The 25,146-nt window shown below is 38.4% G+C and overlaps 1 protein-coding gene across 7 annotated transcripts in view; it reads right to left on the reverse strand.

Moving 5' to 3' along the window:
- Positions 1–351: 351 nt before the first annotated feature.
- The window catches only part of CCSER1 (coiled-coil serine rich protein 1), a 1,147,114-nt gene continuing 1,122,319 nt past the window's right edge, over positions 352–25,146 (reverse strand). For 3 of the 7 annotated variants that reach the window (XM_065596098.1, XM_065596097.1, XM_042856409.2), the window contains one exon: positions 352–3,629. In XM_065596098.1, the coding sequence (XP_065452170.1) occupies positions 3,144–3,629 (486 nt within the window). In that variant the 3' untranslated portion in view covers positions 352–3,143. The remainder of the gene's footprint in view (positions 3,630–25,146) is intronic. The other 4 variants (XM_065596099.1, XM_042856410.2, XM_042856411.2 and 1 more) reach the window with 2 other exon arrangements.

The following is a 25,146-nucleotide window of genomic DNA, read 5'->3' on the forward strand; positions in this document are numbered from 1 at the left end:
AAATAATGCTTCCCGTTCCAAATGATGATTTTGAAGAAAAAATGGGACATTTGTTTCAAATGGAAACAGCTTTTCCTAAGGGATTTCCTTCTCCTTAAAATGTCCTTTCGTACACCAACAGATCTGAAACTCACAAGAAGCAATTTGCAATAGAAATTTTACAAGAGTTAAGCTTTATGTTTTACAGACACAAAGAGAAGAAGAATCTGTGGCAAAAATAATACGTCCTTTTTCCCCCTGGTGTCATGTTTTTGGTTATGTACAGCCTTGAAGATATGTATAAATCATTTTTATACATGGAACTGTCTTAGAAAACTGAGATTTTAGTACAAAGGAATCAATTCACTGAAAGAATGTCCACATGCTGTTGCTTTATGAGTTACTATACATACAAGAGGATCACACAAAGGACCCCTGTTTTACAGATACTGCTGTATTGTACATTAACATGTGGCTTACTCCCGTCTCAGGGCTAGCTTTACACTTAGTATTACAAATAATATTATAACAATGCTGAAAATACTGATACAAAACAGCTTCAAGATATTTTTTAAAAATATCCCTCACTTTAATTGATCTGTTTTCTCCAGTCTTTTGAAAGTTTCAGCTTTTAAAAAGATTTTCCAAGAAAATAGTAGCATCTGAGATGTTTTTTGAAATGTGTAGACAGTTTTTTTAAATAAAGTGTAATCCAAAAGTCCATTTTTCCAGGAAAAAAATCAACTATAAATACAGTATATCAGTTAAAATTGAAGAGGTTTTTATGTAGTATAGTACATTTGTGTCCTGGGGAAAAAATGCCCTTGGTTACAATATTTTAATTTATTTACAGATTTGAAATATAATTGCATACATCAACTCTTGAGAAAGGCAAGGCTGAAATCTGTAATTAATAATCATTGTTGTCTTTTTCAATCTACAATAACCTTAAGAAGTTGCTCAGATGAAAACATGGATCTGAATAGTGAAATCATGGTACTACTATTTTGTTTTTTAAGTCTGTAGACTTTACGTGTATCAAAGCAACATTAGGAGTCTTGAACAGCCATACTTCATTCAGCAAAGCTGTTTTTGCATTGTTCCATTTTGGCAGTAACACCACACAAAGAGAAACAAAGTGAGTATGTTTGTATATATTCACCTTGATTCACAGCTCTGCAAATCCAAAGTTACCACTATAGCATATTCAGATCAACCTTGGTGTCTTCAACAGCAGATGATGTCTCAAAACTAGCCCTAATTGGAAGCCTCAATAAACAGAAGCCAGGTGATTCAAGGCTACTAAAATGGCTCTGCAGCACATTTTCCAAGGCTTGTAATCCACGTGTTTCTTCCCCCAAGCAGTCTTTACACAAATCTGATAACTATGAAAGACTGCTTGGATTGTGTGGCTAGGCAGATGTTATGCTTGCTTGTAGGTAATTGTTATCGTAGTACATGGTATTGTGTGCATTACTTGACTGCTGACCTTTAGGAGTTTCATTTTCTATTTGTTGGTAGGGTATGTTAGCTACTTGAATCTTTGAGTAAGGATCTGCTGAACCCCTTCTTCCTCCTCCTCCATACTTAATCATAAATAAAAAGAGAGGTGACCTTATTCAGATTTATTGGTCCGCTTCTTATGCCCTGAAATGCAGGAGATTCTTGTTATTCAAGAGCAAACTATTATATGGTTTATTATTCAAACAGATTACCTGCCATCAGAGACATGTTAGGCTAAGAATCAAGTTTTGTATATGCCACATGTTTAGCATATCTTGTCTTAGCCACTCAGTTTCAAGTCTGTTGGAAGGGGCAACCGGGATTTTGTGTCATTGGCATGTTTGCAAGCTCTTCAGTGTGATCAGATTACTTCAAGTTCCTCTGAGACTAGAATGCTGTAGGTCAGCTAGGAATATATGGGTTTCAGCAGGTGTGTAATATGACAGTAGACTACCAAACATGCAGAGTTAGTCCAAGTCATCAACTATTCCAGATCATTAACCACAGATGTAGCCTTAGAGACATGCTGATTTACAAAAAGCGACAGAGGCCTGTGGCACCTTTAAGACTAGCAGATGTATTGGAGCATAAGCTTTCGTGGGTGAATACCCACTTCGTCAGACGCATGGGTATTCACCCATGAAAGCTTATGCTCCAATACATCTGTTAGTCTTAAAGGTGCCACAGGACTCTCTGTCGCTTTTTACAGATCCAGACTAACACGGCTACCCCTCTGATGCTGATTTACATTAGAGTAATTTGGACATCAGCCGATAAGGACTGGATAAGACAATGGAATTACTTTAGTCTTTCATCCATTTTCAGTTTGATACACTGGAATGTGGCATGACATTAGATGATGACACAGCCTGATAGTCTGTGCTGTTCATCTGTGAAAGTACAACAAATATCACTAAAATGTGACGTCATAATACAACAAAAATAGTAAAACACAAAGTTTTTGGAGGATCAAAGCTGTCACTCTCAATTTGAATTCCAATTACTCTGTCTGAAATCCTTGGTGAACCTGTGTGAACTGAACATTTAGAAGAAAATTAAAAACAGTCTCTTCCTCTACTGGTGTGATGAGGCATTCTCAAAATTCACACAACAGAAGCCAGTGAATCTCTAGTTTATATGTGAGCAAATGTCATTGTTCAAAGAAACAAAACATGATACAAAGAGAGTGCCTCAAAGACTTCAGTCTCATTATCTCCCTTGTCTCTATACAATTCAGGAGTGTTTACTAGTTACTTACCTACTCATTCCTCACATCTACTTTCACAGTAACATTATTAAATAAATACATTGCTATTTGAGATCACCTGCTGGAAAACTTCAATGTTGTCAGTGGTTTACAGAGGCAAAAAGATGAGAAAAATATTGGGCCTATTTTGGACTAGAGATCCCAGCAAGATGGTCCCATTTATTATACATATGGTGACTTCGGAAAGACAATTCAATCTAGTTACTTAAGTTAACATGCTAGTCCACCCCTCCCCACCCTCCCTAAACAGGGAAAATATGGAGCCCATGTACAATGCTAAAAGTTAAAAAATTAAAGGTAGCAGCAGATGAGAACTTAAGACTGAGCTCTAGATGAGCAATGTTCCCCCTTAACTGATTTTATCTCTTTCTACACCAAGAATATGAGGACTCAGTTAGCCATCTTTTTGGCCTAAAGTCTGCAGCTCTGCCGTGTGTAAGTTGTGGTGGAGGAAAACATTTTTCCTGCTGTACATGTGTAAGGAGATGGGTCCCCTCGGAGGCTGTCCAAATCTCCCCGTGAAAGTGGAATGCTGCCGGGGTACAGCAGTCTGATCCTTCGGCGCCCCAGCCAACCCTGGAAAGCTCTCTGTCTTGGGTGTTGGCTTGGTTGTATTTTGTGTAGCGCTGGCCAAAACATTCTGGGTGACCTCTGAAGTGAGGGTCTCATATGTGTCTCTCGTGTGCTTGATGACTTCCACTATTTCTTTATCTTTCAGGAGGTTACTCAGACACAGACTTGACAGCTGACAGCTTTTGCTTTCGTAGGCAGTTGCTTGGTTGCCCAATGAATATCTAAAAGGGTCCTCGGTGGGAGTATGTGCTGACTTTCTGTCCCTTGTGTTGAGGTTTTGGCTCACAACTTTGTTTAGATATGTAGCCTGGGGGGGAAGAACAGAAATGGGGAAAAAAGGCATTAGCAAAAGCACATATTAAGAGCAAAATGACACAGAGCATGCAAAACACTCTCAGTGGTGGCTGCCTAGGCTAGGCATTCAGTGTTGGCTGATTAAAATAAGAGACGTATCTCAAGCACTAGGAGAACTCAGGGTACTGTCAGTATAAAATGAAAATATTACTTATTTATATTTAAAAAAAAACTTTGAAAAAACATTTAAATATGTAGAATTTGGGAATTTTTTATTAAAAATCTGGTTAAATTGAAAAGTCAAATTCTTTAATGAAACAAAAGATACACAGAGAGGTCCCATGACTCAGAACAGATTTTTTGAGCCCATCTTTATCATAATAGTAATTAATATCTAGAAAACCAGTTCTGAGTTACTTTGTTTCAGTTCAACGTAGAACATGCTTAACTTTAAATGTGTGAGATAATTTATAGTTACCATAACTATGTCTCCCTTACACTGAAGGCCAGCGGCAGCAACTACTGACTATGTTCCTGATAAGCTTTCAGAACTTGAAATTTAGGCTCATATGTATTCATAACAAAACTTCATGTCTGTATATTTTAATATCAAATGTCTAACTCCAAGTTGCCTGAAAAAAAAAAATATTCCAATGCCACATTTAAGTGAATTTGGAAAGCAAATTCTCCATGGAAGAAGTAAAAAACACTGAAAATCCATTCCTTTTAATGACCAAAAATGTGTATGCATGAGAGGGAGACACACAGACATTGTGATGTTTCCAGGGAGTTCTTTAAAAGGTATTTTATAACTTTCAGTGCATTTTATATTTTGCTTTTCTTTCAATAAATAGTAAGGTTACCAAGCTCCAGTTATTATTTGAGAAACAGGTTATAATAGCATCAATTGCACCCTATTTTAAAAGTTATTTTGGAACATAATTTTCCCTCTGTTTTATATCTATGTCTCACTTTCTTGGTACTGTTCAGCAACCTAGTTCTGTCGTTCTCTTGTGCTAAAAGACCAATATCACACTATAATTTTGGTGCAACTGAATGCTGCCAGGACATAGTGATTACCTTTTGACATTTATACTGCCATTTTCTTTTATGTGCTCAAGCATTGCAACTGGGAGCCAGGGGAACGAAATCTACTCCCAAGCCTTATACTCTGAGTTTGCTAAACAGTATTTTGAGATATTTCAATGAATCCATAATGAGATTTGTAAATTTTTTCCATGAGAAACTGAATCAGTTCATATAGTTTTCTATTAATTTTGTATTCATCCCAAATGAAGGGTAGAACAAATACAGCGAATGTGATTTATATACTTCTTTATGAAGGGCTTGTCATAGGCATAGGCAGATTATACTGATGCACAGGTTCAGATTCTTTTGGAGGCATTATGTACCAGAAGCTGTCTTAGACATTGAAGAGGGATTTTCAAAAGCACATGGTATTGGCCTAACAGGAAAATTGGGTGGATACAAAGAGAAAATACCTATTGGCCACACTGCCCTAACATTAACAATATTTAAACATCATTTAAGCAGCCACATAAAAAAATCATAAGGCAAATAGTTTCAAAATGTTATTGTACATTTTTGTTGACATGTGATTGAGGCTGACGTAACAAAAAAAATGAGTCAGATTTGCCATTACTCTGAATTTTTTGAACCCGCCACTCGCAATAAGAGGTGTGTGAAAAATCCAGAATGGACTGTAAGAATACCCCTGTGGGGGGAAAAAAAATCATGTCCCAGTTTTAAGAAAAGTTGCTGAAATGTTGCCAGTTTTTACTTGCCAATGGATCAGTTTCTAGGAGACATGTTCTGCAGTATTTTCATGCTAAACCCTCAGCATTTGGGGCTTGAGTCTCGGCTGCACCCAATATACACTAGATGCTGCTGAGAGGCAGACTCCATACCATCCTGGTCTCCTGCATAGTTTAGAGAAGCCTCAAAGCTGCCGTAAACTTTGCTAGCTTGCTGACAGGGCCAGCTCCGGATTTTTGCCGCCCCAAGCGGCGGGGGGGGAGGAAGGGGGGAGTCGCAATCAGTGGCACTTCGGCGGCAGGTCCTTCCGGCCGAGAGGGACCAAGGGACCTGCCGCCGAATTGCCGGATGTGCTGCCCTTTTCCATTGGCTGCCCCAAGCACCTGGTGCCTGGAGCTGGCCCTGCTTGATGAGCTCCAGGAAGCCAGTATGCCAACTGGTGTTAGCTGAAGAGCTGCAGAAGTCCAGCCATGCTCCCTTTCTTTAAGTCATACTCCCTGCACCATCTGCAATCTCCTCCATGCCACGGGAATTCCCAACTGACTGCATCTACCTCCTTTGTGGATACTTTGCCCTCTAGATCAGCAAAGGGGGCTTTAGCATGGGAAATAGTGTAGCCTATAATGTTTCTCACAACCTTAGACCCTTTTTGAATATATAGAATAAAATATATACGTCTCCTATAAATTGTATGCTGTATACATTTTTTAGTTTCCAAAGACTGACACACAATGACATTTTCAGCCAAAAGGAAATGTACATTTTCATTTCAATCTGAAATGTCAATTTGAAACAAACAAACGAGTTGTTTTAAATTTTCTGGTCAGAAAATAAAAAAATATCAAAATTGACATTTTCCTAATAAAAATTTTTATTTCAATGAAATGACATATTTCATAGGGATTTCCAGTTAAAATTTTTTGACCAGTTCTGTGAGATGGTTCTCAGCTGTTTTAGAACTATCCACACTGGCACTAAATCAGTTCAGACTGAAATGGTAAAGACTGAACTGGTTCTTAAGCCTGCCATAAAGAATTCTCATTGAAATGATTCTTTGAATATGCGTAGTCCTGGGGATTGTTTAGAGAGCTCCTGTGTGAGAGTGGGAGGTGTTTTACAGGCATCTTAGGGGGCAAAGAGGTTCTTAAAAAGGGTAAATTTATCTTGTGTAGTAAAAAAATCTTAAATAAATGAGATTTGAATATCCCTGCAGAAAGCTTAGAAATGGAACATGCCATAAGAAACACTGGAGCCATTCATCATTTTCCATTTTCAAATCCAATGAGTGAAATGTGACAATGGTTAACGGAAAAACAATTGTGCTGGAGGGCGTTTGAAAATGGATATTACTGTTGACTGGTTTGTGGTAACGTAATTATATAAAATAATAGCAGAGAGCTAACGAAAAAATCAATTTTAAGGCACTTATGCCCAAAGGCTTCTGGGTGCGTTAAAATTACTAAAATATTATTCTTACAAATAGAGCAACTTTCCCAAATACATAATTCTGATAGAGCAGAAAAAAGTCCCCCTCCCCAGTACACACGGACATCCAAATAAAACCCAAAATAAAAAATGCTACCTAAGAATGAAACCAAAACAACAAGTCTCGGCCTAAGGACTTTTGTGTTGTGGAGGTGCTGAGGAGAAGTCATTCCAGAGACAAATATTAATCTGGCAGGGGCCTGAAGACTGATTCCATGTTCCTTGAAGACCCATAACTCCCATTTACTTCAGTGGGACTGGAGTTGTGGGCATGCAAAGAAGGCAGGATGAGTCTGTTAATGTAATACAAATGCTGAAGCACAGCTTACTTCGCACTCCCCTGTTCATGTCACAACTACACTTTAATCACCCTTGGCCCAAAAGTTCATAGACAACAAGGCTATGTAAGGAAGCCAAGAGTAAAAAAACAAAAGGGTGAACATGATAAACCCTTCTCCAAAAAAAAAAATAAAAAAAAAAATGAAGCCCTCCCAACTTGCTTCTAAATTCATATGACTTTGAAGAACTTTCTTAGCTCTGACAATTTATATAACCACCCATCTAATTTACCAACACAGGTTAAATCGGTTCTTTGGTATACCCCATCTGTCACCATGTCAACTGCTTAATTTCTACAACACCTCAGTTTTGTGCCCACCAGCTCCCAGTGTAGGGAATGATCCAATAGAGAATGTAATTTATCTACCGTAGGTAATTGTTCTTCATTTTAGTCGGTTAAAAAGCACTCTTCTTTATTGATTTCCGGCTGCACCGGAATCAACACTATAGTTTTTACAATAACCTGAATCGGCTCCTAGCGATCAACTAATGCTGCCTTCTGGCAAGGGCAACATCCACTATGCTACAGAAACAAAGCCCAATACACAGAAATAATGAATGGGAAACCTGCAGTAGTGTCTTGAAAAGAGCCAGAAACTGGTGAATTTGTCACCTGTAGTATCACCAGGCACAAAATGGACTAAGTAACCATAAATCAAAGGGATTTATTTTCTCCCTCTCCAATTTCCCTACCACCTTTATTAACTTACTAATACAAAAAGATATAGTATATGTTAAATGCACCCCCCCAGTGTCCTTTTAAGGAGTAGTCCAGCAGAGTGTCAGAGAATTGAAGCATCCAGCATCCTCATTTCAAGAGGAGGTTTCAGAAAATGGCCATGCTTTGCAGCAAGATATGGACATTTAAGGCAGGAATGAAGCTATCCATTAAATTTGCTAAGCTAAATTATCCCTGAATAAGTTCATTGCTGTAACTAATAAAGCACAGCTACAAGCAGGCAAGGTGTAAAAGATTTAATGCTGAAGGTTTTATAAAGTAGGAAGAGAACAATGAAAAATGTCCCGTTATCCTGCAGTAACTTAAAGTCAATCGTGGCTGTCTGCCTTCTGGATACTGTACACTGTCTTTCTACAGTTAACTGAAAGCCTTGCCCACTACTTCCACTGTGTAAAGCAAATGGAACATTTTGCATAAGTTATTACAGCTATTTGTCATCACCTTTCAAATTAAAGTTTTTGCAACTCTTCACATTGCTTTGCAATTGAGCAGCAGAGTTGATTCCTCCATTATGATGAAAAATCAGTGTAGATACACAATATTTCTTGTCTGTCGCTATGAGTTTAAACCCAATAACCCTAAAAATACCAGGGAGGTATTATAAAGTCACAATGCCTCTTAAATCCATTTGTGCCATGCATGCATGTAGAATATACTACCTGATATAACCAAGCATGATTTAGACAGACCATATGTAAGAGGTCTCCCAGGTTGGGAAGTAAACCCAGAGAAGATCATTTCTTAGCAGAAGGGTTTTTTCATTTATTTCTGATGTTGAGAACAGAAGGAAAGGAAGATGCATGGGACACTTACATATCCAGTTTTAAGTAACTAAAGGCCTCACAATCCTGGAAAGGGATCCCTTTTCAGGACTGAAGCCTAATTTCTGGAAAATAGAAAAATAAATTCCTTAGAACAGCAGGTTTATTTCAAAAGGCAGGTGACAAAAGAGACACGGTTAAGTGATCTGACCACAGGCCTGAGTCAGAAACTCCAGAGTTCTTATTCCAGTTCTGACACTGCCTATCTCTGAAGCCGCGGTGAGATCACTTAGGGCCTCATTTTCTGAACTGCAAAGCATGTGCGACTCACATTGACTTGGGATAGGTCAGCAGTTATGAATATCAGCCTCATCATGGTTTGGTTTCCTCACCAGTAAACTGTGATGGTATCAACTTACCTTACAGGGGTACTGTGAAAGTTAGAGAGTTATCATTTTGCAAAGTGCTATGAAAATGAAAACTGCTATGCTGCATATGTGCTAAGTATTATTTAATTATAAAATTTATTCTCCACTCCAATCTCTTATGCAGTGTGGGTCACTATTAAATATCCTGTCATCATTTCATGTACAGAATAGCCATAGAAGATAATTTTGCTGTAAATATAGCTATTTTGCATCCAAATCTGACACAAATTAAATAGCAATGCAACTTGAGTTTTATGTCAATATAACAAATCAGTATTTCAAATTACTAACAAACCTACTTCTAATTAATTCAAGCTGTTGAGATTCCAGGTTGGAAGTATCTGGCAGGCAATGTGACATTTCAGATAAACAAGCAAAGTTATTATTGCTTTCATCTGAATTATTTGTCTCCTATATTAGTGCTGTTATGGTGTTCCCTTTATACAAGGCTTTTTTTGACCTTTCACATATTAAAGCGAAGTTCATGTAATTTCAATACATTTCAATGAAGAGCGGGATCAGGATGCAGTAATCTGATTTCAGAGGTAGCCATACAGGGAATAACCTCCTAAATATTTTAGAGTCCGCGCTAGAATAATTCTCCATGGGCTATATATCTGAGAAACACTTTAGGGACAGAATAAAAAACAACAAAACCTAGAGTCAGTGGTCAAATGAATTCAACAGAAATTCTGCATCGTGTAACAAAGATTTTAAAGTAAATCTAAACAGATGCATTTGGTTGACAGTATACAACAAAGATGTATTTTGGTTAAATACAAGATGAAAATCTTCATAAGCAATCCTTTGGTTTACAAGGTTCTTCCTTTAGCAGTCAGGCGTACAGGAATCCAAATCTCATTCCATCATCTCTTTGTATATTTTTACCATCCTAATTTATCAGCACACCAAGCACAAGAGAATGGTCACACACACTTATCTTTTTTCTCTTTTTCTTAACTGGAGGGCTTTATTAACCTAGTTTCAATTAGTTCATGCCATTAACTAAATTTCTAAATCTGTTCAAAGTGTGCCTTTTAAAAAAGAGCTACTATCTCAAAAATAGAGCAGAATTGCATGAAACCAATACACTTGTATATTATGGTTTTTCTCTTTAAAATAATCCCTTTGTTACTGAGTTCCACAGATTAGCATCCTTAATTTTGTCAGCATTGGACAATGAACCTATGATGGCAGCAGGGGAATTGCATACACTGGCAAAGAGCGTTCAGCTGCTGTCATGTTAATCAGTGGAGCTCTCCAGCAGCTCTGTATACAGTTCTGCAAAGGAGAAATCAAAGGACTTACAAAAAGGGCAAGTTGTATGCTGCTGCTGATGAGGAAGAAAAAAAAATCCTAATTATCCTTGAATTGACTCAAATCTTTATTTTTATAATCAGAAGACTGAGACATCCCTGAAGAAAAACAGAAAATAATCTGGATATTTTATCTTTTGGGGCACCTGTTTCATGAGTGAAATACAATAGTCAGATTTTCTCATTCCTAAAATAAGACGCTGGGTTTAAGCCTTCTAATCTTGTTAGATTGAAGTATCATAACATTAGAGTCAATCTCCAGTCTTAACTGGATAAAAAGCAAGATGAAGCATGGTGTTGCAGAATGATACCAAATCTTAGCCTGTAGTATCTGCTCAGAAAAGATTTTATAAAAGATTGCAAAAGCCTTGTATTATAGCACTGATAGAATAAAACTGTTTGAGCTTTCTTGGATCCTGATGATACTTACAAATAGATCAAGGACCAAAAAAAGCACAGACATCATCCACAGTTCAGAGCCAAAATGAGGAAGGGGAATAATACAATGCAGAGATCAAAACTTAGACAGCTAAGTCCATAACACCAAACCTTTTTCTGTACAGTAAAGCTGACCAGAAACCTTATGCATGTCAATATGACATTATGTCAATATGGAGCAAGTTTTGCTCGGGCCACAGATTTCACCTGATGTTTTCTGCATGTAGCCCAAGAGCTTGTGGTTGAATTTAAGCATACCTTCATCTAAAAGGCTCAAAGTGATGAAGAAATTATTACATGGCTTGGTAATCTGTTCCACTAGTTAACTACCCTCTAGGCCCCAAATAGGAATGCAGAGCTACTCTCTTGTATCCCTCTACATTCAGGATAAAGATACAAAGTAATTTCTGCTGACTTACGTTGACAAAGAGATGTTGTTAAATCCAACCAGTATATAACGAGATTTGGAGTGCTCCTATGGGATAGAGGGAACTAGGGGTTGGGATGCTTTTGGAACAGCAAAACTTGGAGAAAAAGTTTAATTTTGTAATCTGAATTATAAATATATAAATCATATTTTTAAAAAATTATATATAATATACAAGCCTAATTCTGTTGTTTGCATCTTGTGTAGTCAGTTACACCAGTGTTCTAATTTGTAGCATTTTATGCTCACTTTGCACTGATGTAAATGACTGTGTGAAGTGCAGGACAAAGGAGAATGATGCGCTGTGTGTACACGCTGTAACAGAGTGGGAATGCTACATGTTTACAAAAATGTAAAAGTACCACTTGTAACGACCATATTACTTTGAAAACAGTCTTCCTTTGTTTCTTTCCTGTCTCACTTTCTTGGATACACGCAAAAGGTTGAAGTATATATTTCTACAAGGTGTAGATGCTGTCATTGTTTATCCCCCTTTCTATGGTAATGGCACCACTTGACAGCTCCACATCGTTCCTGAGACCTCATCTTAAAGTAAACGTAATAAGCTTTCAAACAATGTATGATGTGCCTGTGTGTAGAGAGGGTATGTTAAATTAACCAAATTGGTGCTATCTTTAAGTGGAAAGAAAAGCACTCCCTTTTTAGTAGCCAAAGCTGAATGCTAAAGTGTATCTGAATGCAAAAAATCAAACTGGACTAAAGCACTAGATATTCATGTTCTCTGGGCTGTACCTGTCACTAAAAAGGAAACTAATTGAAAATTAGTCCACATTTCACACGTTTCATTTCAAAAATGAAGTGCCACAGCTTTGAAGTCTTGATACTGGATTTAACAAAATGTATGTCATGAGCTCAATGCAGATAGCTACTGGAATCTGTAACCAGTATGGAGCAGTCTCATTACAAGTTCTTATTAATATTACACCGTGTCCTCCTGAAAGCACTGATAAAGGTTTTTAATCTTTTCATTTTTACCTTATAACACCCATTAAGCTTAATAGGATTTAAATCTCACAATATCATCTTTAAAAAGAGTTCAAGGAAGAATATGTGCCTGTACAAAGGAAAATAAAACCTGAAATGATATATACAGATATACACACATGCACTCTCTGTGTACTATATATGCATATACAGACACAACATGATTTGTTTTATTTTTATTTAGCCTTTTCATATAAGAAATCCTCTTTGTTCTATCTCCCTCTGTAAAGCTTTTTAATCTGATTTTACTATACAGAGTTGGTTATAATTAATCTCACATATGCAGAAAGAGAAAAACATTGTATGAAGACCAAGTAGCAGGAAGGGAGCGGGGGAGTAGCTGAAATTTAAAAGCAAGGATGGTCCATGCTAAAACAGCATCCATATACACCTAAACTTTAGACACACACACACACACACACACACACACACAGACTTCAAAATTTAACTACTGTACCAATTTAAAGACATTATGCATATTATACTTCATTGTACTCTTTGGGGGGAAAAAGATCGTAATTTGCAATTCACACCTAACATTTATGGCTATCTCTGATAGAAATTAACAATAGTATGCAGAATGCTAGATAAGAAAAAAACTTATAACAGAAAAAATGTGTCTTTCCCTTTATCGTTTATGGTGTCAGCAAAATTTGTAACTAGATACTCTTAGTTAATTATAGATGATGTCCACCAGTTATGATTGTCAGTGGAAGTGAAGGAAATGAGATATGCCTACCTATGCTACAATCATACCTCCAATTGCAATGTAGATGTACCCTCAGAAACATGATGCAACTTTCACATAGTTCACTCAGGAGATTATTAAAATCCTTTTATATTTGTGGCGGAAATGTTCCCTTGCTTAACACCTAGCAATTGTTATTTCACTAGTAGTTCTATCATCTTCACCAAATCATTTAGCAGTTTAACTTTCTGCAAATTATGCTGCCCTATTTCCTTGATGACTGCTTTTTGTTTAGGGAGAGACTGAATCATTTGAGGGAAATGGAAGTAGTTAGCTCCTGAAACAAAGTGTGTTGAGGTTATTAGGGAGGATGCGTAATTTTCTAAACATGGTTTTTTTTGGATTGTGGTTGGTGTCTCTGTTTCTTTACTATCATTCCTGGAAACAACACTTTTGAAAGAGATGAGGGCACAAATTAAAACGGCTACTACTATGGTATCACTCAGAATGATATTGCTTTTTGGAGGTGATACTTGATAAATAGTATCACACTGTCATGTTAGACCTTCTCGGACACATTTTACTGGGCTGGGGAAGGGGAAGAGTTTTTAAAAACAATTTTCCCATGTCTTTTTTTTAAACACACATCCTATATGAAGTAGGAATCTTCACACAGGCACTTAGGTGCATCCAATGGCAGTCACTAGCAGGTTCAGGGTTTAATGAATTCATCTTTAGGATGACAGATCCATTTCTGTTTTTAATTCTGTTCTCTGAGTCATTGTTTGACATTTGCCTTAAGTATTTTGGTGTTCACTAAGCTCTCTACTGTATGTGGCATCCATGCCAGTTGTCAGCTTTGTACTTTCAAAGGGTCACTGTCTAACTCATAATTTTGTTGTTGTTTTCTATGATTCGTTTATTCATTGAGAAAAATGCCTTGTATGTGAAGCTATTTTTGGTCTTAGTAGGCCTCTGTATGCTAGCCATCATCTCCATAGTAAATTTCCTTCTGTTAAAACACCCTGTTTACTTAGCAGCATGCTAGTAATGAACAATTTGTATTGACATAAAAATGTTTGGGTGGATTTTTTTGGAACACTCTGTAGAGGGAAGAACAAATATTGATTTCTAGTCTGAGATTAGACTGCATGGTTTCATAATATCTGCTCAGAAACAGATATATTAACTTGGTCCCTTTAAAAACAAATCAGGCAAACAGCATAGGGCTTTTATATTTTTCAGGTTTTATTGAGAAATTGTAATGATGTCAATGTTGGCAATGGACTTCCCACCAGAATCCCTCCATCCCCAACAACAAAAAGCAATACGTAGAAAAATAAATTTTATTTGATTTAATTTCAGTAGATGCTGTGATGAAAACCTCCTAGCTGCTGTAAAACCCTCTTCTCCTTATTATGGATATGTCACTTTGCAAGGATAATGTCATTAATACACTTGCTCTGCAGTGTCTCATCTTTAGGCTGTTCAGCTTTGATCATTTTTCTATTTGAATTTCTCCTTCCATTTCCTTCGCCCTATATACTTATATAGTCCTCATCCCCACAGTACCTGAATGTCTTTGAAACATTAATGTATTTATCCTCGTGATATCCCAGTAGGGGGAGGGAAGTAGGAAAGTATTGCCACCATGGGAAAATGAGGCATAATGAGGCATAAAGAGGTTAAATGATCCCTTGAAATATTTGTTAACTACTTACGCTAAACAATTTGTTCCATCTTGTATTTAGCAATGAGACTCTGAGAGCTTGTCTACATGTACAGCTCTGCAGTGGTGCAGATGCTTCGCTATAGCACTTTAATGAAGATGCTACTATGCCGAAGGGAGAGCTTTGGCCTTTGGCATAGTTAATCCACCTCTGCAAGAGGCGGTAGTTATGTCAATGGGAGAAGCGCTCATGTTGGCATAGCGCTGTCTACACCAGGGGGTAGGTCAGTATAATTACATTGCTCAAGGGGGTGGATTTTTCAGACCCCTTTGAGCAACGTAGTTATACCGATGTAAGTTTGTAGTGTAGACCTGGCCTAAGTTACTTTCCCAGACATGAGGAAAAGCTCTGTGTAGCTCAAAAGCTTGTCTCTCTCACCAATAGAAGCTGGCCCAATAAAAGATATTACCTCATCCATCTTGTCTCTCTAGGCCAGCATGTCCCTCGGCCCATGCCGCTTCCCGCACCCCCATTGGCCTGGAATGGTGAACTCTGGCCAGTGGGAGCCGCGATCGGGCAAACCTGCGAACGCTGCTGGTAAACAAACTGTCCCGTCCCGTCAGCGGATTTCCCTGTCAGGCTGTGTGCTAAAGGTTGCCAATCCCTGCTCTAGGGTTTGTTTGGGTTTTTTTAGCTGTTGGATATGCAGCTTTGGTATCTCAGGTTCAAAATTTGATAGGTCATTCAGAAGCACTATATATAAAATTCTCACTCAGGAGTACACTTTACTAGTATATAACACTGGAAATCAATTAGCATCACAGGAATTTTATGTTGCATAATGTATATGTGAAGTATTTCTCCAGAACATTTGATAGCTTCCAGACCCATGGGAGATCTCTTAACCTGTGGCTCAAGGAAGTATTTTTATTCTCCCCCAATTATCCTACAGCCACCCCTGGGATATAAGCACACAACCAAAAACTTTTCTTTACAATTTGATAAACCATACATATAGTATTTTCCTTCCAGATTTCCAGGAGGATATGTTGAATTCCATCAAATTCACACAGTGATAAAAAGTGGCACATAAAAAGGAACAATGGTTCTGGATTTTGTGTGAAATTCACCCCATGCAGAGGGTCAGAATAAGGTCTATGCAACACTTAACCCCGGAAAACAGGGCTTTTGTGGGACTTAAATCTTACATACACATTGTTCTGGCTTTCTGCAAAGGGTCAGAGGCTATTGGGGTTCCATGTAGATGCAAGGAATTGCAGGATTAGGACCTTAGGGAATAAAAAGTTTTTTCTTCTGTTTTTTTGCATAATAGGAAACATGAGAATTGCTGACTCCCCAAAATGCCAGGCTAGGTGCGAATTTACTATCCCTGACTTTGGGGATAGCAGGTTACATTACTTAGGAGAAAGAAAAGATTTCCCCCCTCCATTATACACAGTAAAAAAGTATGTGCTCAGATTCTTGTGTTTTTATCTTAATGCACCTTAAAGCAGTTCTTTAAATATATGGTTGTATTTCTGGTGCTTTTAAACAAGACTGTGTAAAGGGAACCCTTCTCACCACCCACACTCTATTTAATGATAGATATTCAGACACTCAAAAGTGAAGACGCTTTTATAATACAAGACTTCTAAGGCTCACTGTTCAGCTCTAAATCTCTGAGTCATGTGCAGACAGTGCCAAAATGGTTTCTCAGGGCTGTATGCAGCACAACAAACACACACACACAAATAAAAAAATTGGGCAATGATCCATAGCCCATTGAAGTCAAGGCAAAGACTCCTGTTGACTTCAATGTGCTTTGCATCAGTCTCTAAATGGAGAATACTGATCAAACAAGTAGAAACAGTTAAAATGGTGGTAACATTTTTTTACTCACTGTACTCATTTCTGTGGATAGTACTCTACATTTTACTTTGTTTAATGGTTCATTTAAATTCATGTATGTCTCTACTTCCCCATTCATTTTAGGATACAAGTTCACAATTGTCCTTCTTGTTTTCAAAATCTTTCATGGTCTTGCCCCAGCGTAATACACAGACCTACTTTCTCTTGGCTACCTCCACGCTTCTTCTTTCCTTAATCCCAGAATCTTGCCACTGTTCACGTGAGTCTTCTCCTGTTACCTCTGCCATTTGGAAAAGACATCTTCCATCTTTACACCTTGCTGTTTCTACTAATTTCAGATAAGAACATAAGAATGGCCCGACTGGGTCAGCCCAAAGGTCCATCTAGCCCAGTATCGTGTCTTCCGACAGTCACCAATGCCAGGTGCCCCACAGGGAATGAACAGAACAGGTAATCAAGTGATCCATCCCTGTCGCTCATTCCCAGCTTCTGGCAAACAGAGGCTGGGGACACCATTCCTGCCCATCCTGGCTAATAGCCATTGATGGACCTATCCTCCATGAATTTATCTAGTTCTTTTTTGAACTCTGTTATGGTCTTGGCTTTCACAACATTCTCTGGCAAGGAGTTCCACAGGTTGACACTGCATTGTGTGAAGAAATACTTCCTTTTATTTGTTTTAAACATGCTGCCTATTAATTTCATTTGGTGCCCCCTAGTTCTTGTATTATGAGAAGGAGTAAACAACACTTCCTTATCTACTTTCTCTACACCAGTCATGATTTTATAGGCCTCAATCATATCTCCCCTTAGCCGCCTCTTTTCCAAGCTGAAAAGTCCCAATCTTTTTAATCTCTCCTCATACCCCTAATCATTTTTGTTGCCCTTTTCTGAACCTTTTCCAATATATCTTTTTTGAGATGGGGCAACCACATCTGCACACAGTATTCAAGATGTGGGTGTATCATTGATTTATATAGAGGCAACATGATATTTTCTGTTCTATTATCTATACCTTTCTTAATTATTCCCAGCATTCTGTTCACTTTTTTGTCTGCCACTGCACATTGAGTGGATGTTTCAGAGAATTAGCCACAATGACTCCAAGGTCTCTTTCTTGAGTGGTAACAACTAATTTAGACCCCATCATTTTATACATATAGTTGGGATTATGCTTTCCAATGTGCATTACTTTGCATTTATCAACATTAACTTTCATCTGCCGTTTTGTTGCCCATTCACCCAGTTTTGAAAGATCCTTTTGTAGCTCTTCGCAGTCTGCCTGGGTCTTAACTATCTTTAGTAATTTTGTATCGTCTGCAAATTTCGCCACCTCACTGTTTACCCCTTTTTCCAGATCATTTGAATAGTACTGGTCCCAGAACAGACCCCTGGGGGACACCACCATTTACTTTTCTGCATTCTAAAAACTGACCATTTATATCTACCCTTTGTTTCCTATCTTTTAACCAGTTACCAATCCATGAGAGCGCCTTCCCTCTTACCCAGAGGCAGTTTACTTTGCATAAGAGCCTTTGGTGAGGGACCTTATTAAAAGCTTTCTGAAAATCTAAGTACACTATATCCAATGGATCCCCTTGGTCCACATGATTGTTGACCCCCCACAAAGAATTCTAGTAGATTGGTGAGGCATGATTTCCCTTTACATAAGATATGCTCACTCTTCCTCAACAAGATCTGATCTGAAAAAATCTGTATTTTTCTATAATTGCCTAACCCTTTAAATTGCTCTGTTTTTCCATGTTTGCTTACTATTAATATTTTTTTATAAAATCTTTCACATAAATTGTGAATTCGTTGAAAAACATTAAGGAAAAATACAATTCACATGAAAGATGTTATAGGAAATAAGGTTGCATTGTATACAATTCCTGAGCCAATTATCAGATTCTAATTCAATTCTCACTTGAACTCAGTGGAAGTTGGCTTAGAAACTCAGAGCCTGATCTAAACCCCACTGAGTCAAAGGAATAACGCCCATTGACTTAAATGGGCTTTGGGATCAGGCCCTCAGTATGCCCCATTACTTCTATATTATTCTTCAATCCTTGGCAGATTTGGACCCTGCTGTTGAAAACGCTTGTGTGTTAATACTGTATTATCTGAATAGTGAATTTCAATAGTGAATGCCCTGATCCTGCAATGATCTGTCCAAAGGCAGACCCTTGTACTGTCACAAAGCCTCACTGGCTTCAGTGGGAGTCTGTCTATATAGAGCACACTGAAGGATCAGATACTAGCGTTTTCCTGTGTAAGTCTAACACATTTTTTTATTAATTTGAAAAAAGTTTTAGAGATACAAAACAAGAAAAAAACATCCAAATTCCCTCAAAATATACTCAGTGGCTTTTGATGCTTATTGGTAAAACATATCAGGTTCATGAGGGAGGACAGCAGTCTGAAATCGAATAGCTGAGGCATTCCCACGGAAAGAAATCACACAAAAGTGGGAGAACCTTAAAAAATTCTGCTTATGGCTGAGGTTTGGGCTTCATCTTGTGAAACCTCTGATTTAATGTTTTGAATCAGCCCTTACAAAAATGTCTGGAAGAATTATAAAGGGCCTTGTGCAATTCCAGTAAGATTCTGTACAATTCCAATTGGCCTTCTTTTGAGAGGGAGCTCACAGTTTAAATACGCTTTTGAAAAATGGGGAGAGAAAAAAAAAAGGCCTCCAATGAAAGTAGATTTCTAATTCAATTCATTTTAGCAGTTCAGTTCTATGAACTTATTAGGTGTACAGTTTTTTTTTTATTTACAAAAAATGGAATACTAAAGTTAATTAATTGGTTACAAAGAAACACTTTCTTTGCCTGAAATCTATTCATGAAGCAATGGAAAGTATTGGATCATATGCCGTCCGCTTCCAGGAACGAGGGTGGGCAGGAAGCTGCTTTAGCCCCGCTGCGCTGCCAGTGGTGGCGCCATGGGCCCCTGGGCCCTTTTAAAAGCACCCGGGGGAGGCGCACAAAAGGGAGTCAGGGAGGGGGAGAGACCGAGCCCCAAACATAAGTGGAGCCGGGCCCCCATGCTCTAAATATTCCTAGAGCATGGGCACCACGAGACCATACAATTCGCCACCCCTGACCTCCTCCCTCCCCAGTACTATAGTATTGTGATGAGTGCCATGATATATATATATAGATATATATATATAGATATAGATATAGATAGTATGAGGTAGGACTGTAGAAAGTGGTCATCATGGTTTTGTGAAAGGCCACATTTTCATGAACTTATATGTATTATAAAGTAAAATAAATTAGAAATCTCTTTAAAAAAAAACAAGTTAGCTTTACCACTAATAATAATATTGCAGTTTTAAGTTCTGAAATCACACAGATCTTTCTGGGCCAGAAGCAAATGCTTTGCCCTGCTAGAAAGCAGGGAATCTCAACTTTCTAATGGTGAAATATTAAGAGCCTGAGACATAATCTCTAGCCTGCTAAAGCTACAAGATGGCATCAAAACAGCTGGAAAGAGCCAGTGGAGAATTATCTTTGCATACCTGAACTCCAAGCTGGTGGCAAGTAGCATACTAGAATTCTAATTCATTTCTTTTTAGCAATTAAGCTCTATGAACTTTTTTGATGCTCATAGTTTGGGGATTTTTTTTAATGTAATAGCAAAGTTAATTAATTAGTCACATAGAAACATGTCCTTTGTCTGAAATTTATTCATGAGCCTACTGTTCCAGCCTGTCTGTCCACATGAAAGGAAAGAGAATGTCTCAGGTGCTCCTGGGGAAGGGCAAGGGCCAGAAGGGTTGTAGGGGAGCAGAACTTCATAATAATGGGAAATTTCCATTACATGTGTCTGACAAAGTGGGTATTCACCCACGAAAGCTTATGCTCCAATACATCTGTTAGTCTTAAAGGTGCCACAGGACTCTCTGTTGCTTTCATAATACTGTTATTCAGTCATAGAAGTTAGAGTAGCCCCCCTGCCGCTGTAATCTCTGCTGAGGCCAGACAGCCAGGGATCAGGGACCCACAACCAGCTCTCTGTGGCCACCACTCTCTACTACATCTGAGAATTAGGGAACTTTTTTTAGACCCTGGGAACACCAGAACTAAAATCTATCATTGTTTTAAGATTGAATATTGCCCATCCTGCATCCCAGGCCACTGTAACTTGAGAGGAGGTAGGTAAAAGTATGTGTGTGTGTATATGGGTGTGTGGGTATATATATTTTAAGAAAAGTAGTGACTATTTAAAACCGCTCAGAAATTTGAAATGTTAGGAATAGTCCCGGTAGAACAGGATCAATGGGAAGAATACAAGTGAAGCACTCTCATGTGGCGATGACAGTCGTGTGATAAACTGCAGAATCATTGATAAATTGTTAAGTTTAAAATGCAGTATCATAAAAATGTCATTAAAATCCATTTTATAAAATGCTAAGGTTTATTTACTGTAGAAGTGTAAGTTAATAGGTAATATTTAACTCAGTTTTTGTTATCATGTAGAATATCTGCTTCAGCTGATCTTTTTATTTGGAGAACGTACTAGGTGTTCAATTCCACTGATGATGGTGTTTTATGGAAGCTTTGTGAACAGTCCTTGAAGGAATGAGTATTGCTTCAGATGTGAGTATCACTATCAGTCCATAAAAATGTATTGGGTATTAAACAACAACAAAGCTACTACCTAGCCTGAGCTGAGATGTCTGAATCTGGGGGCTGCTCCACACTAACTAAGATATGCAACTTCAGCCATGTGAATAACGTAGCTGAAGTCAAAGTATCTTAGTTTGAACTACAAGGTACTTACTGTGGGTCCACATGCGGCCGGCAGGCAGGCTCCCGCGTCGACTCCGCGTACTCCTCTCGCGGAGCAGGAGTACCAGTGTCGACGGCGAGCACTTCCGGGATCGATTTATCGCGTCTAGACAAGACGCGATAAATCGATCCCAGAAGATCGATTGCTTACCGCTGAACCCGGAGGTAAGTATAGACATACCCTAAATCTGAACGTCCTGAAAATTGAGAGGTGCTTGGGTCCAAGTCCATCTCTCACCCAAAAGACCCCTTGTTAAGAAGCAGTATTACCATTTCTATTTCAGCATCCCTCTTCAAACTGCAGCCACAAGGCCAAGTGAAAGATTAAGAAAATATACTTTAAAAATAGCCTGTTGTATTCTCAAGGAAGACCAAGACCAAATAATGATAATGAGCTACATACTGTAATTACTGTGATTAATCAATATTCTCTAATAGTTTTGTCTAGAAAAGCTTCTTGCAAGGAAAGGAGGTCCCAGTCACCTTATGCCAGATTATAAAATGGACAGTTTGTCCGATACAAGCTGTTCCATGTCTTTGGTGCTAAAATAATATGTTAACGAGAAAAAAAACCATTAGTAACTATTACCTTTAATTAATAATCTATTAAAATTTTGCAATTTATTTAGGGAATATTTATCTGTGAATCAACAAGCCCCAAACTGTTTTAATGTTCTCTACTGGTAGTGAGTAGGCTTGATACTAGCTAATAAGTGTGCATCACTATGAAACTTATGTTTATCTAGAACTACATCTAGAGGGATGGAGAGAAATCAATGGGATTTAGGCACCTAACCTGCTTAGGTTGCTTTTGAAATTCCTACCATGTGGTACACCTAAATATCTTTCAAAATCTGGCCTTAAGTAGACCAAATCCCATTGACTTTCATTGAGACTTTAGGCAAGTCTACACTTAAAATGATGCTTCAGAACAGCTGCGCCACTGTAGTGCTTTAATGAAAACTCATTACAGGCTCAAGGCACAGGGAAAACTAAGGTCCTGGTGGGGCAGAGAAGAATCCTGGCCCATGGTTGTCATGGGCCCTGCAGCAGCACAGGGAGACCTCTGCAGCCCTGCTGGCATGGGAGTAAGGGAACAGGCAGAGCAGGGAACCTTGCCCAGGACTGTAAAGAGGAGGATGACATGCTCCCGGCCAGAGGAAAGACCACCCCACTGCTGAATGGTTCCTACCATCTTGATTATGTAAACTCCCAATCATCCAGAAAATAGCCATGCCCCCTGTGCTATTCGGATAATCGGGAGTATACTGCACAGCAAAACACAAAATTGAATGTACTGAGGAGCACTTTTTGTTTCAGAAAGTGGAGAAAATAACGAGGGGGACAGCCATTTTAGACTTGATTCTGACCAACAGCGAAGAATTGGTAGCATATCTGAAGGTGGAAGGCAATTGGGGTGAAAGTGATCATGAAAGGAAGGTGGACAGAGGGCAATGCACTTTAAAAAAAGGCAGACCTTAAACTCAGAGAACTGGTAGATAAAGTCTCATAGGAAGTAAATCTAAGGGAAAAAAGAGTTCAGAAATGCTGACAATTTCTCTAGGAGATCATATTAAACGCACAACTGTAAAACTATACCAATACAAAGGAAATATAGGAAGGATAGTAAGAAGACAACATGGCTCCCTCAGGAGCTCTTTAATGACCTGAAAATCAAAAAGGAATCCTACAAAAAATGGAAGTATGGACAAATTGCTAAGCAGGAGAACAAAAGAATAGCATAACCACGTAGGGACAAAATCAGAAAGGCTAAGGAACAAAATGAGTTACACAGAGCAAGGGACATAATAGGCAACAAGAAAAAGTTATTTATGTACATTAGCAAGAGAAAGGTGAAAGAAAGTATAGGTCCACTATTAGTAGGGAAGCAGAGCTAATAACTGAGGACATCAAGAAGACTGAGGTGTTTAATGCCTTTGCTTCAGTCTTCACTCAAAAGGTTAATGGTGACCAGATACTCAACAAAATTAATATTAACAATATGGGGGAAGGAAGACAAGATAAAATAGGAAAAGGTTAGTTAAAGAATATTTAGATAGATTTGATGTATTAAAATTGGCAGGGCCTGACAAAATTCATCCTAGCGTACTTAAGGAACTAGCTGAAGCAATCTTGGAAACATTGGCAATTAACTTTGGGAACTCACAGAGTATAGGTAAGGCCCCAGAGGGACTGAAGGAGGGCAGACATAGAACCTATCTTTAAAAAGGGGAACAAAGAGGACCTAGGGAGTTACAGATCAGTCAGCCAAACTTTGATATCAGGAAAGATACTACAACAAATAATTAAAACAATCAGTTTGTAAGCACCTAGAGGCCAATAGGGTTATAATGAATACCCAGCATGAATTTGTCAAGAACAAATCATGCCAAACCCTAGTTTCACTCTTTGACAAGGTTACAGGCCTAGTGGATAGGAGAGAAGCAGTAAATGTGTTCTAGCTTGACTTCACTAAGTCTTTTAACAGATTCCCACATCACATTCTCATAAGCAAACTGGAGAAATGGGACCTACAAAAAATTACTATAAGGTAGGTGCACAGCTGGTTGAAAGACCATAGTGAAAAAGTAGTTATCAATGGTTCCCTGTCAACCTGAGAGGGAATATCTAGTGGCGTCCCATAGGGGTCAGTCCTGGGTCCAGTACTATTCAACATTTTCATTAAGGACTTGGATAATGGCGTGCAGAGTAGGCTTATAAAATATAAACAAGACCCGAAGCTGGGAAGGGTTGCAAGCACTTTGTCAAATTAGAGAAGTGGTCTGATATCAACGCAATGAAATTCAATAAAGTGCAAAGTACTTCACTTAGGAAGGAAAAATCACATGCACAACTACAAAATGGGGAGTAACTGGCTAGGTGGTAGTACTGCTAAAAAGGATTTGGGGGTTATAATGGATCAAAAATTGAATATCAGTCAAAAATGCGATGCGGTTGTGAAAATGGCTAATATCATTCAGTGGTGTATTAACAAGAATGACATATGTAAGACAAGGAGCCCTATGTCCAGCCCTACTCAGAAGTGATGAGACTTGAGCTGGAATACTGTGCCCATTTCTGGGCAGCACACTTTGGGAAAGATGTGGATAAACTGAAGAGAGTCCAGCAGAGAGCAATCAAAATGAAAAAAAAAAAAAAGATTTAGAAAACCTGACCTACGAGAAAGGTTAAAAAAAACCTGGGCATATTCAGTCTTGAGAAAAGAAGACTGAGGGGAGACCTGATAACAGTCTTCAAATAGGTCAAGCTTTGATAATACTGGCGACAACTGTCATCAGTGGTTTTCAATTATTCTCCATGTCCACTGAAGGTAGGACAAGAAGTAATGGGCTTAATGTGCAGCAAGGGAGATTTAGGTAGAAATTAGGAAAAACTTTGTAACTATATGGGTTGTTAAGTCCTGGAATAGGCTCCTAACGGAGGTTGTGGAATACCCATCCTTGGAGGTCTTTAAGAACAAGTTGGACCAACACCTGTCATGAATAGTCTAGGTTTACTTGGTCCTGCCTTAGCACAGGGGACTGGGCTTGATGACCTGTCGAGGTAGACTTTCAGACCTGCATTTCTATGATTCTATAATAGCAGGCGAGAAAGAGAGATACCATGTGTACACCTTCATGTCTCAGAGTAGAACTCGGCTGATCACAAAACATGTGCCACATAGTGCTCTGCTGAGCTGCAGAATATACGGTGAAACAAAAACAGAAAGATGGTTAACTCAGAATGTATTGTTTTAGGCAACTGAAGATGAAAGTGGAATGTATTA

Source organism: Chrysemys picta, chromosome 5, assembly GCF_011386835.1.
Source record: "Chrysemys picta bellii isolate R12L10 chromosome 5, ASM1138683v2, whole genome shotgun sequence".
In the NCBI taxonomy this organism is placed as follows: Eukaryota; Metazoa; Chordata; order Testudines; family Emydidae; genus Chrysemys; species Chrysemys picta.